At 39.3% G+C, this 15,151-nt stretch overlaps 1 protein-coding gene across 3 annotated transcripts in view; it reads left to right on the top strand.

The window, feature by feature from the left end:
- Positions 1-15,151, top strand: part of LOC127628932 (uncharacterized protein C18orf25-like) — a 28,615-nt gene that overhangs the window by 3,927 nt on the left and 9,537 nt on the right. The window contains exons 2-3 of one of the 3 annotated variants that reach the window (XM_052105914.1): positions 550-1,311; positions 13,841-13,918. In XM_052105914.1, coding sequence (XP_051961874.1) covers positions 621-1,311; positions 13,841-13,918 — 769 coding nt within the window. In that variant the 5' untranslated portion in view covers positions 550-620. Of the gene's footprint in view, positions 1-549; positions 1,312-8,668; positions 10,963-13,840; positions 13,919-15,151 lie in introns of those variants that run through there. The other 2 variants (XM_052105913.1, XM_052105915.1) reach the window with 2 other exon arrangements.

Raw genomic sequence — 15,151 nt, forward strand, 5'->3', positions numbered from 1 at the left:
CCACAACATTAAAGCCACCTGCCTAATATTGTCTAGGTCCCCTTTGTGCTGCCAAAACAGAGCCATCCCGCATCTCAAAGTAGCATTCCTAGATGATGTTCTTCTCACCACAATTGTACAGCGTGGTTATCTGAGTTACCATAGACTTTGTCAGTTTAATCAAGTCTGACCGTTCTCTGTTGACCAGCCCATCTGGCAGCAACAAACATCCATGCGATTATCTAATCAGTCAATCGTGTGGCAGCAGTGCATAAAATCACGCAGATAAGGGACAGGAGCTTCAGTTAATGTTCACATCAACCATCGGAATGGGTAAAATTGTGGTTTGGACCGTGGCACAATTGGTGCTCATGAACCAATTGTAATTGAAATTGAAATGTTTTGTATTACGCTAAAAAATATTATGTTTTTTTTGTCTTGTAATTAGTTATTTAACAGCAATGTTTTCCAGATAGACTTAAAGTACACAGTGCACTTGTCATTTAGTGTTGATACAAGTACATTTTCTTATTTGTCAGGTGTTGTATTGACTGACTTGGTGTTTTACAGGTCAACCGCCCCCGTTTATCACCTAGCTACTGCCACTTCAGAGAGGCTGCCTCTGGCCCCGCCCTCCAGAGATGACTGATGCCCACAAGGCCAACAAGCTCCCTGAATGCTCCTCAGAGGGCGGGGCTACAGCAGAAGAGCAGGACATGCCACTGAGACAAGAGACCACACCTACTAGCTTTCCAGTGGGTGAAGAGCCAATCAGCTTACAGAGTCCAGATACAGAGCCCGCCCCCGGGCTACTCTCAATGCCCTGCTTGCTTATGGAGCTCCACAGAGACACCGCCCTTGGGCAGCCTGCTGAAACGGAACGGCCTCCGACCGCCACTCAGCCCTGCCCACAAGAAGACAGCGATTCATCCGTCTGCCTGCAATCACCTTCCTCGTCCGGTCACCTTGGTGATTCCGACACACTTTCGTCTGCGGCAGAAGAGGCCGTGCCCACTCAAACTGTGGGCAGGAAGTCGCGGCGTTCGCATTCTGAAAGTGACACATCCTCTGTTGCCATGGCAGCCAAGAAGAACCGTTGCCAGGAGAAACAAATGAATGGGCGTGTCCGCGTGAGAGGGCCGCGCAGCCAGTGGCAGAAGTTGCGCATGCGACAGCTGCGACAGAAACGCGAGGCGGCGGCGAGACGCAAACCAGACGTTCTCCAGGACAGCAGCACCAGTGACAGTGACATCACAGCCCACTCTTCATCTTCCTCACCGTTAACGGCCTCGTCCGACAACGAGGGAGAGACAGTCAACTCTCACACACCAGGTAACCGACCAAACGCATACATGCAAAAACACGCAGCATTAAATGAGGAAGATCAGAGCAAACTGACAACTGTGTATAGATACAGACACGTGGAAATTTACAGTAACAGCCGGTCCTGAAACAAACCAACACGTAACCCCATTTTTTTATGCTTTATTCTTTTCTTTCCGTACATAGTTTCGTGCATGTTGGTTGAATGATACCATAAATCTACTCTAGGGCTGGGCAGTATGATGGTATACACTGACGGCAAAAAGTTTGGAATAATGTACAGATTTTGCCCTTATGGAAAGAAATTGGTACTTTTATTCACCAAAGTTCACCAAAGTTATTCAATGAAGCTGTCAGCTGAGGACATGTGAGGCGTCTATTTCTCAAACTAGAGACTCTGATGTACTTATCCTCTTGTTTAGTTGCACATCTGGTCTTCCACATCTCTTTCTGTCCTTGTTAGAGACAGTTGTCTTTTGTATTTGAAGACTGTAGTGTACAGCTTTGCATGAAATCTTCAGGTTGTTTTTGCAATTTCAAGCATTGTATATAGCCTTCATTCCTCAAAACAATGATTGACTGATGAGTTTATAGGGAAAGCTGTTTCTTTTTTTGCCATTTTTAACCTAATATTGACCTTAAGACATGCCGGTCTATTGCATACTGTGCAACTCAAAAACAAACAGCTTTCAACTGTGTTTGATATAATTGCAAGTGATTTTCTAACACCAAATTAGCAATTTAGCATGAATACTCAAGGATAATGTGTTGGAGTGATGCTGCTCTCTAGATTTCATCAAAAACTAGATGAAAACTTTTTTCAAATAGTGATGGTGCTGTTCTTAACATTATTAATGTCCTAACTACTTTGTGATCAGTTGAATGCCACTTTGGTGTATTAAAGTAACAGATTCCTTCACAATCTGTACATTATTCCAAACTTTTGGCCGCTAGTGTATACGGTGCAATAGAAATGTCAACCGGTCGCCTGAATGCAAGTACGGTGTAAATACAGGTTGTTTACATTTGCCAAGCAACAGTGGGACTTGGCACATTAATAGAGCACAAGAGTGCTTTCCCTTTCAAATTTTCCATTTTCAAACCAACCAGCTCCTAGGAAAATCACAACAATGCAAACTTAGATTTAAAGTTGAAAGTATTTTCAAATTGGACAAAAAGATTCATGTGCACTTAAGGTCTTTCATGAGGGAATGAATTACAATCCTAAGAAGAAGCTTTGTTAATGGTGTATTTTAATGGAAATATATATAAAAAACTATTGTATGGACTGTTGTACTCTTATGACTTATCTGGTCGTTTGGTTTGCATCTGTCGAGTTCCATATAAAAAGGGAAAATAATAAATTACTTTTCATTTGTAATGTCATTTACTCATTAAATTACCAGTAAAATACCATTATTAATATACCATTATTTGGGTTATACTGCCCACCCCTAGCCTACACACAGGCTCCTAGATAAGGTGAAACACACCAGTCCCAACACTGCATATAAACAAACACATGGAGGATCTTTTGCATTGGTCAGGGGTGTATTTTACTGCATGTGTGTTGAATGAACTCCTATGCAAAACCTTGAGTAAGCAACACTTTTCCAGTATCCGAATACATCAGCATTCAGTCTTCAGCGACCTCCCAGACTGACATACTAACTAAGGCTACTCGTGGAATCAACGTCATTCAGACCTGATTTAATTGCAAACAAATAGTTAACAGTTAAAGGTGCACTAAGTTTTGGCTTATTGAAAAGTTTTAGACATTGTTAGCATTTTTAAGAAATATGTTAAATTATGTTCACTCAAGAGATGAAGAAACCCAATAAAAGTGGTTTAATTTTTACATGGAGCGGGACACCCACCCCCATGTTGATGGCACATGACAACTTGCGTCATGCAATTGACATGAGTTTCTACCACTAATAATAACATGGTTACTTTATATAATGCTTTCAGCCTTGGCTCAAATATAAAAACACTAGGGCTGGGCGATATGCAAGAAATATTTGATCGATAATCGCCATAAATTATCAGTGCATAGCTTTATTGATTCTGCTTTAAAAATGTAATTAACTTATTGAAACATGAAAAAATTAAAAGACATTTAAACATTTAAATGGCACTTGAAATGAAACAAAAAAGCATTAAAATAATGAAGGGATCAAACTGGTTTAAGTTTTTAACTTCTGTCTTTTTGTTTCTTTAATACAAAGATATACACTGGTGGCCAAAAGTTTGGAATAATTTACAGATTTTGCTGATTCTGAAGGTAATTGGTACTTGAATTCTCCAAAGTGGCATTCAACTGATCACAAAGTATAGTCAGGACATTACTGATGTAACAAACAGCATCATCACTATTTAAAATAAGTCATTTTGATCATCTAGACAGCAGCATCAGTCCAACACCTTATCCTTGAGTAATCATGATAAATTGCTAATTTGGTACTAGAAAATCACTTGCACATTATATCAAACACTGTTGAAAGCTATTTGGTTTGTTAAATGAAGCTTAACATTGTCTTTGTGTTTGTTTATGAGTTGCCACAGTATGCAACAGACTGGCATGTCTTAAGGTCAATATTAGGTTAGAAATGGCAAAAAAAAGAAACTTTTCTCTAGAAACTCATCAGTCAATCGTTGTTTTGAGGAATGAAGGCGATACAATGCTTGATAAAGGTGTAAATGCAGTCTTCAAAGACAAAGCACAACTGTCTCTAACAAGGACAGAAATAGATGTGGAAGACCAGATGTGCAACTAAACAAGAGGATAAGTACATCAGAGTCTCTAGTTTGAGAAATAGACGCCTCACATGTCCTCCGCTGACAGCTTCATTGAATTCTACCCGCTCAACACCAGTTTCATGTACAACAGTAAAGAGAAGACTCAGGAGGTCTTATGGGAAGAACTGCAAAGAAAGCCACTTTTGAAACAGAAAAACAAAAAGAAAAGGTTTGAGTGGTCAAAGAAATACAGACATTGGACAACAGATAATTGGAAAAGAGTGTTACGGATCTTAAACCCATTGAGCTTTTGTGGGATCAGCTCGACTGTAAGGTGCGTGAGAAGTGCCTGACAAGACAGTCACATCTATGGCAAGCGCTACAGGAAGTGTGGGGTGAAAGGTCAAGTGCTACAGGAAGTGTGGGGTGAAAGGTCAAGTGCTACAGGAAGTGTGGGGTGAAAGGTCACCTGAGTATCTGGACAAACTGACAGCTAGAGTAACAAGGATCTGCAAAGCTGCCATTGCTGCACATGGAGGGTTTTGTTAAATGAGAACTCTTTGAAGCAGTTTAAGACGTTCTGAAAGTATTCATTTCTTTCCATACCAGCAAAATCTCTACATTATTCCAAATTTTGTCCGCCAGTGTATATTAATGAGCCTGCAGAGTTGCATTCACAATGCATGTTACCCATGAGCTGCTCCATAGAAATAAAGCGACCTAAATTCACAGCACCTCCTGAGATGATCAGAGATAATTTGTAGCATTCTCATAAACAACGTTATTCTTGCAAACAGTTTTCAGACAAATGAAGCTTTTCCGATACTTTTCCGCAAAGAAACTACGGTAGATGTTAGCCTAGAGGAACAAAGGCCATATTGCATTTGTAGAACAATTATTTCTGTCCAAAATATCTGCAAAAGCCCATGCATATACATGCTCTAAACTTCATGAAAGATCTTTGGCATGCATGATTTCAACATGCAAACACACAAAATGGTATGATTATATGCACTTTAAAAGTCTTTCTTTTTGATTTCAGTTTAACATATCATGCAAACACTTTTGTCCCACTGAATTCGCACCAGTCCTATTTCTACGAAATTGGACTAGCAGACACAGAAAATGTTGTTATTGTATATTGTCTCAGTTAATGTTGTGTAATGTTGTTTGTGTGTTATATCTGTGGTCTGTGTTTGTAATGTGTCTAGTATTCAGTTTCATTTTATATTTGGTTTCTGAGAAATACATACCTTACTTAACCTAAAGTGCTCACTGCAGGAACAGACCCACATGGCGCCACTAGGGGGTGTATGCCTTTCTGGGAGCCATATTGGTGTCAGGGTAGAAGTGGGATCCCCTCCATACCTCTCATTTTGGGTCAACCCTACCAGGATTCAAACCAGTGATGGTAGCCCAGATTCTTAACTAATAGTTGATGCCACCACCATAACTCTGTTTTTCCTAAAAGGGTTTTTATAAATATGTTATTGTAGAATTATAATTGAAGAGTGGAGGTTTGGTAGATTCCAAGGTTTTGGTTTATTATTATTATTATTATTTTTTTAAGTTGAACTTGGTCAAAATGGTCGACTAGTTGTCATATAAGCCGACTAGTCAGTGAGTCTGGTTGACTAGTTTATTTGGGCCTATTTCTTGATGTATTTTTGCAATGATTGTTTAAAGGGAATGCCGTTAAAGGAATATTTTGGGTTCAATACAAGTTAAGCTTAATCAACAGCATTTATGGCATGATGTTGTTACCATAAAAAATGATTTTGACTTACCAGTTTTCTTTAAAAAAAAAAAAAGCAAAAATTGGGGGTCTGGGTAGCCAGAGTATTGATGCTGACTACCACCTTTGGAGTCGCGAGTTCGAATCCAGGGCGTGCTGAGTGAATCCAGCCAGGTCTCCTAAGCAACCAAATCGGTCCGGTTGCTAGGGAGGGTAGAGTCACTTGGTGTAACCTCCTTGTTGTCGCGATTAGTGGTTCACGCTCTCAATGGTGTGTGTGGTAAATTGTGTGTGGTTCGCAGAGAGTAGCTTGAGCCTCCACATTCTGTGAGTCTCCAAGCCACGTGATAAAATGCGCGGATTGACGGTCTCAGAAGCGAAAGCAACTGAGACTTGTCCTCCGCCACCTGGATTGAGGCGAATATCCGCGCCACCACAAGAACCTATTAAGTAGTGGGAATTGGGCGTTCCAAACTGGGGAGCAATAATGTGGGTTACAGTGAGGCACTTACAATTGAAGTGAATGGGGGCCAATCAGTAAATGTTAAAATACTAAATTTTTCAAATGCAAAGCCACATGATTTTAGTGTGATAAAATCACTTACTAACCTTTTCTGTGAAGTTATTGCCAATTTTACAACTTTGTTGTCATGATGATATAATGTCAACAAACCCTAAAATGACAAAAAATGTATAATACATGAATTTTAACAGACGAATTAATGAGTGCTCTATAAAATTATGAGCTTCAAATTTCTGCCTTTTTAAACCCTCCAAAAATTGGCCACATTCACTTCCATTTTGCTTTTTTTAAAGAAATGGATGGACAAGTCCACATTTTGTGGTAATCGGCATTATCCATGTACATTTATGCATTTGGCAGACGCTTTTATCCAAAGCGACTTACAGTGCACTTATTACAGGGACAATCCCCCCGGAGCAACCTGGAGTTAAGTGCCTTGCTCAAGGACACAATGGTGGTGGCTGTGGGGATCGAACCAGCGTCCTTCTGATTACCAGATTACCAGTTATGTGCTTAGACCACTACACCACCACCACTCACATTATCCCACAAATGCTGTCGATTGAGCTTAACTTGTATTGAACCCATAATATTACTTAAGAGACGCAACTTCTTGGAGACCAGCTGTGCTTTAGTATGCTAACATTCTAGCCGTCAAGGCCTACGAATACTTCGGTTTTCTGCATACTGCCCTCAGTGCACATAATACAAATTTCGCCATTAACACAGTACGCCCTGACTGTTGTGTGCAGCCCAGTTTTTCGACTCTACAATGCTACAAGAGTATCCCAAAGCATGCATGCATATGCGTCGAATATGCCCGCATGTGCTCTTGGTCAAAAGAATACAATTCGAAAGCCTTAGTGCTCACTGCTTGATCTTAAGCAAATAGCACACATGAAAATGAAGCATAACACTGTCAGCACGTTAAAGCGCTCTCTGAAAAGTTGCTTCGCTAAATTCGTCACTTTTAAAGTTTGAGGGCAAACGATATAAAAGACAACAGAGTAGCCAAAGGAACCCTGACATGGCAACCAATCAAATAGTAAACTCACATCCGTCTCATGGTAGATGATCTTTGTCATAGGTGGAAATGACACTTATCGCACCCTGCCAGTGGGTTTAAATTTCTCGTCGCTAATCATGATTTTTTTATAGCAAATGCGTGCAAAATCATCGTGCTGTACAGCCTTGCATATATCCGAACTAAGAAACGTATCTGATTGGTGTCTGGGAGTCACAACCTAATTATAAAGGGCTTAATTAAAGGCTTAGTTCATCCAAAACTGACAATATCTCTGCTCAGAAGGTCCTTACAATGCAAGTGGATGGTGATCCGACTTTTGAAGCTCTAAAAATGACTGTCAGCATAAAAGTCATCCATACGACTCCAGCGGTTAATGACTTCTAAAGGGGACACAATCACTTTTGGTGTGAAAAAGCTCCATATTAAAGTACTTTTTAACTATAAAGCATCACTTACAGTCAGCAGTAGGATGCGCATGTGACGTAATCACGTTGTCATGTTCACACAAGAACGGATGCATGTGCGACACACCCAGAAGAGCAGCTGTGTTTTTGTATATGTGTGTGTTTTTCACAATGGTGTGTTTGTGTGCTTCTCCTGGATGTCTCAACCTAGAGATTACGTCCATAACACGCCAGTGCGAATACATCCCACGAGAGACCATGTGAACACCGCCCTCTTGTGCTCATTCATATTGCTACTGACCGGAAGCGATGGTTTATAGTTTAAAAAGTACCTAAAAATTTTATCTTTTTTGCACCAAAAGCGATCGTGTCACTTTAGAAGACATTAATTTAACCACTGGAGTCGTACGGTTGACGTTTATGCTGACTGTCTGTGATTTTTGGAGCTTCAAAAGTCTGATCACCATCCACTTGCATTGTAAGGACCTTCTGAGCTGAGATATTTTTCTATTTTTCTTCAAATTTGTTCTGCTGAAGAAAGAAAGTCTAACACACATGGGATATCATGAGGGTGAGTAAATGATGAGAGAATTTTAATATTTGGGTGAACTATCCCTTTAAGACCGACTAGTTGTTTGGACAAACTAGTCCATTTTAATTAGATTTTTGCACACCCTTAGCTATAACACTTTTCTTTCCTGAGAGTTGGTGGGTGTTTACTATGAAATACTAGGTTAAAAAAATAAAATATGGTGGTATCTTTCTCACTAAGCCGTCTTTTAGTCATGTGATCATTGGTGAACTGTATTTAGAATGCACTGCGAGAGCTGCATGACCTGTTCCCAGCATGCTCGCCGATCTGCACGCAATAACGCAGCCACTTTCTGCCTTCCTGTGTGTCTGACGCCTCTCTCTCGGCACTGCCGTCTGTCTTTAAGCTGGTCGTCGCCGAGCCGAGAGTTCTGGAGCTTCAACGCGAGGGCGGGGCCAACTCGACGTGGGTGTGGCCAGTGGAAGTCTGGGCGGCGTCTTGGAGGAAGCTTTTACACGATTCGCCGCGATGCAAAGACAGACCGAGGAGCGCTTTCGTGTGTGGATGGAAAGATTGACCCACCTCCACTCCGACGACGACCTTTCGTCCAGCGAAACTCCCGAGGGGCGGAGCCACGCTAGCTCGTTCCTGCCATCATCGGAGTCGCAGGAAACGCTGGCGGGATATCAGATGGCCCGAATCAACGCAAACACAGTCCCACCTGCACACACCGCTGGCCTCAATGGAAACGTGGAGGCATCTGAACCAAACGTTTAAGGAATGCGACCAATTCAAGCATACTGAAGTGGAGGCTCGCAACTAAATTCTTATTTTTTTTTCCTCTTTATGTTTCTTAATTCTGCCTTTTCAACTTTTTTTCTATTAAAGGCTTAGTTCATCCCAAATGGAAATTGATCTAATAGATTTTTTTGTTATCCTGGCAGCCCTTTTCCATATATTGAAGCAAAATGGCTGCAAAAATGACAACAAACACCATCCAAGTAGTCCATATGACCCCATAAGTCTTTTAAAGCCATTTGATAGTCAAAAATATTCACTGGTCATCTTAACCCTACTAAAGAGTGAGTGATGACAGATTTTTCATTTTTGGGTGAACTGTGTCTTTAACATCCTCTGTCTCTCATTTTATCGTTTTTTTCTAGTTGTTTGTTATTCACATCTCGGGGGTGCCCTCCAGAGTCTGTGCCTTTTGCCATTTGTTCTTGTCTTGGGAAGAGACAACGCTTCAATCCATCTAGAGATGCATCATTTGTCTTGCCCATTTAATATTGACTGTTTGGTGTGACCGAAACAGCTTTTCCTGAGAGACTTGAATTGGAACTTTTGGTTTGACTGCCACGTGTGTTTTTGTCTCATGATATATGCTCATCTAGAAAACGTGGGCTGGAGTGTCTACCAAAGATCTCTGAACTTTTGTTTTGTGGCTTGTTTTAGCTCATTATTTAATCACTTCCGAGGTGGGATATGCATGATATAAAATGAAAGTAGAGAGCTGTAAACAATGACAGCCTACACGTTAGATTCGATGCTAAAAACGAACCCGGAACTCGGGCCGATCTGACCATCTAAACACTGATATTACACGTTTTAGCGTGTTTAATATCAAAAGCTTAACGTATAACCATAAACTTAGTATCATATGAAAGCTTAAACACTCGACATTCATCATTTGCAATCAAAACATGATAGTGTTAACATGCAATAAACAGGAGTGATCATTTTCTATTTACAAAACGCATGTCATGCTCACAGAACTGCACACCATGGCAAGCAAGAAATGTAAATTTTTTTCCATCCGGGTCATATTTCGCTCGAAAATAAACATTTATTTTGCATAAAGAAAATGAAGCCTATGTTTAAAACCATTAAGATTTGATGCATTGTGACATCATAACAGTTAAACACATTTTAAATTTTCATTAGATTGCTACTGTAATTCATCCTATAAGCAATACAGTAAAATCATCAGACACCGATTTGTCTTTTGAGCCAACAAATACTACTGTGACGTAAACGTTTAACACGTTAAACAATATAATATCTCAAATGTTATTTTAAATACAATATATTTTTTCACGTTATAATTCTTAATTAAATTGTCTTTAAATAGTGGCTCAATGCCAATTTCATTGATCCCATTTTATTTATATTCAAGAGAAATTTATAATGCAAAATATACATTTCTTTAGATTTTGGGGTGAAATAAGACCAGGAAATGTTCTTGCCATACTAACAAACATGCATGCATGTCACAGACTTCAGCTCACAGGACGACTTGAAAGGTGTTTACTGTACACAGTGTGTGAAGGCGAATGTTTACCGTGTGTGTGTGTGTGTGTGTGTGTAGAGAGAGAGAGAGAGAGAGAGAGAGAGAGAGAGAGAGAAACTAACCTGGCTGCCTAAATAATTCAGTTTAGTGTCATACTGTTTAGATGAAGTTAATTTCATTTGTGTAATTGTTAGAAAGTCAGTGAATATCTTTTCTTTTTTTGATACATTGATTTTTAAAGTCCTCGACTAATGCCTGACCAAAATTCAAAATGTGCCAGGTGGTCATTAGTGGTAATTCGACTCATGTCTGTGTAACACATTATTTGCTCATTAGCTGGTAAATAAATATACTGTCATTTTTACCAGCATTCCTTCTGTTTTTTTTACGTGATACATTTACATCGACGCACATTTGATGTAAACTGGTCTTTATAAAATTCTATAGAATATTCTGGGTTATTTTCATTTTAATGCTTGTGTACTGCAGCTTTTAAATATACAGCTCTCAGACTGTTTTGAAAGTATAATTATAACACTTATATATGTTTGTCACTATACCAACATTTTAGTAGTCGTAATGCCAGTAAAATTTCACGATTTTCAATACCACAAAGTAATAGTAATAACATTTACATTAATGCATTTGGCAGATGCTTTTATCCAAAGCGGCTTACAGTGCCCTTATTACAGGGGCAATCCCCCCCGGAGCAACCTGGAGTTAAGTGCCTTGCTCAAGGACACAATGGTGGTGGCCGTGGGGTTGGAACCAGCAACCTTCTGATTACCAGTTATGTGCTTTAGCCCACTACGCCGCCGCCACCACCACCACCATAACAATGTAAATACATTTAAACAATTGCATGTTTCTTTGAAGAGTTTCTCAATTGTGAACATTGCTTTGTTTTCGTTTTTTTAGCAAGACCATATAAAAATGAGTTTTGTTTGTTATTTCTAAATTCTGTCCATTAATTAATTTCATCATAAAAATAGTGTAATCAAATGAAATACAACTTTCAACATTAGCATGAAGTGCTTCAGGAAAGATCCTCACAGCATAATCCAAAACACAAAATTGGTCTTATTTATGTCAAATAAAGTGCTGCACAAAAGAGCATCACATTATAAATGAAAACGTCCATTCAGTACAACGGCGCTCTTGCTTGAGGGATATTGCTTAAATGTATTAATAATCATAGTTATTAGTTTTACAGTAAAACTACATTTTGGTTGTAATATATTCCTTTCGCTATTTCTTCAATTCTCCCGACGAGCTTTTATTTTGACGTAAATGCTTTCCCGTTCGGTGTTTTTGAGGGTAGTTTCACACCTCAGGTTAAGATGTTGGTTATATGGCCCGGTGTGTCCAGTTATTAAAGTGCAAAATGCTGCGATCGATGCTCATAAAATGTGTTTCGATCAGTCAGGAGAACTGTGTAGCGTATAATGGCTTCACGCATTCACGTTTGTTGTGAAGCACGCAGCACATGCAGACTGTATTTAATTCGGCGGATTAATAATCACACTAGGACATATCACTATTTTAATTTGATCAATTGCCCATTTCAGCGCAAAAGCAGAAACGGCACACGTGGATAAGCGTGTGAGCATTTGAAATGAGCTGTCTGTCTGTCAGACCGAACTGAGTTGGTGCTCGTTACTACCGGCACTAATCCAAATCAAATCCCTTTATTGTCACTCAACCGTATACACAAGTGCAACAGTGGGTGAAAGTCTTGGGTGCAGTCCCGAGCAACAACACTAGTATCATTACATCTGGTATCATTATATCTTTTTAAAGTATTGACTTGGTACTGAAGTACCGGTACTTTTATTGTTCCTACCCTTATGTAAGGTAGGTTGACAAGAATTAGAAATAAATTTAATATATACAGGAACTGTATGATTTTCATAACTTAGTTCTGTTAACATGTTTCAGAACATGCACTTAATCCGCTAATGCGGACACAACATCATACTAAAACCCTCAGACAACTAAAGGCAGTAAATGCGAATGCAAAATTAAGAGGCGTAAATGGAAACGGAATCGCTAAATTCGTTACGATAACCATCCCTACACTTAAAGAACATGGCTATATCCTGTTGGTCAACTCATTTCATTACCACCTTAAAAAAAGTACATTTGCATGTTATCTGCACAAGGATACCCACAGGGATTACGTTGGAAACAGTAAGTACTTCCACCTAGAAAAGTAGTGCAATCTCAAAAAGACTATTTAGACCGCTTTACAGCTGAAGTAACTAGGGAAGTTAGGTCCCTAGTTCAGCTTTACAGAAGATAAAACTGTAATATCTATGATGTTTTAGAGTCATCATTGTGTAGTTTGATAAAATACGATTGTGAATTGTGTTTAAAAATAAGTAATTAAATAATTATTGTATTTATAACCCCAGTGAGCAAGCCGAAGGCAACTTTGAAGATGTTGGTTAATGGATAAAAATACCCTTGGGAGAAACCAGACTCACTGTGGGGGTCAGATCCTCTCTGAATAAACTGCATGAATATAATGCCAGTATTAGTTATTTATGTGCAGTGCAAGTCATGGTTTAAAATGACTAAGCTAAGTAAGTGTTAAGGGCCAGTGTTTGAACAAAGATTTTGTAAGAATTGTAAGATTAATGACCAATGGCTTTGATGTTCATCCTGGATTAATTGCAGTTCACATAGATGCAATTGTCCTTGTTAGTTGGCAATTAATTAATAGTCTATATATTCAATTTAAAGAATGTAGTCCATCATTAGACCGAGGTGATGCAGGCAGAGTTCAGTTAGGTGCAACGCAGTTCAACATGGCCAGTAATTTTGGTGAAGTCTATCCTAAATCCAAGGTTTAGGCAATGGCATATGACGTATCCCATGTCTTATGGTTGGAGTTGGCATCAGTGCCAGAGTGGTTGACTCATGGACTAGTCATCCAACAGCCGACTAGTCGATTAGTAGGGTCAACTACTAACATTAATATTTTTTAGCGGTGATGTTTTAATAGGAGGTGCATATGATATTTGAAAAATGGTAGTTTTCCACATTGCAAGATGTAACAAACATTTTTAACGAAGAATTGATGTAAATGTATTAACAAAAGTACCAGCTTCACATTTCTGCTTTTTAAACCTTCCAGTCCACTCGCCTTGAAAATAACCCAAAATATTTCTGTAAAAACATTTTATTCAGGTGGTGTTAACAATGGGTTATCAATGGGGAATGTAGAAGCTGTAATATGGTCTGATTTAAATATTGCAGAGTATGTCTGAACTGTGTGTGTTGCAGTGGGTCCTGCAGTGGTTGGGCACTATGATATTTCAGACACTCACTCTGAGCTGGAACAGCAGTCGCACTCGTTCTCAGGTTCGTTTATACTGTTACCCAAAAGTTTGGGACAGTAATGTTATAGTACACTTGTTCACAATGGCTGCATCTCATTATGCATACTTCCAAATGGCACACAAGATAAGGATTCGCATGTTGTAAATAGAACTGGGTAAAAATATAGATTTTCCAATGCATCACAATCTCCATTTACATTTATGCATTTGGCGGACGCTTTTATCCAAAGCGACTTACAGTGCACTTATTACAGGGACAATCCCCCCGGAGCAACCTGGAGTTAAGTGTCTCGCTCAAGGACACAATGGTGGTGGCCGTGGGGATCGAACCAGCAACCTTCTGATTACCAGTTATGGGCTTTAGCCCACTCCACCACCACTCCAGCATTTGAGTAACCCACTCGCACTGCAACAGATTTCACGCCATGCAACTAAAAATGTCTGTGATTAGCCACTGGCTGGTAAATGTTCAGATTTCATATAGTATAGCAGGGTTTCCGCAGGTCTTAAAATATCTTAAGGCCTTAAAAAGGTCTTAAATCAGAGCAACAAGCCTTAAATTCATACGGTCATGGCATTAAATGTTATGAGGGATTGTTAAACTCGTTGCATTTATGTAAAGTGACCAGACGTCACGTTTTTAAGAGGTGTGTCCCAAAAATCTGTAAACAATGTAATTATGTCCTGATTTCCGCTGGTAGGCTCACTGTTGTTTTTCTAATGACATTTAATGTACTCATTGTCTTTGGCATCGTTTGCAGAGAAGATCAACTATTTTGATGCATTGCACGTTGATTTGAGGATACTTTCATTCTAGTCTTTCTTCAAATCTGCCGTTCTTTGTCGTCCTATCAGTCAGCGCAAGTAGAAATGCACCAATTAAAACGAGTTTTCAACAAAGAGCTGAAAGAAGCAGATCCATTTCTTAATGCAAAATGTGAAGATGTAAGCGAGTAATTTGATGTGATAATGCTCATTTCCCTACGAGCATGGAGGTAAATCAGACAGTGCCACATTCAGCTACACTGCACTTTGTACATAACACTTATATGTTGAGATGTGGGGGTTGTATTTTGAATTTTAGGTTACAGTGTTGTGAATTGTGTATTAAAGTGTGCACCTGTTATGACGAGTAATTTCATAATCACTAAATAATGTATGTCTAATAAAGGTCGACCAATCGTGGATTTTGTCTATACCGATAACTAAGGTTGGGGGTATTGGCTGATTACCAATTAATCAGCAGATAGATTTT

This window comes from Xyrauchen texanus, chromosome 35, assembly GCF_025860055.1.
Source record: "Xyrauchen texanus isolate HMW12.3.18 chromosome 35, RBS_HiC_50CHRs, whole genome shotgun sequence".
NCBI classification, from domain to species: Eukaryota; Metazoa; Chordata; class Actinopteri; order Cypriniformes; family Catostomidae; genus Xyrauchen; species Xyrauchen texanus.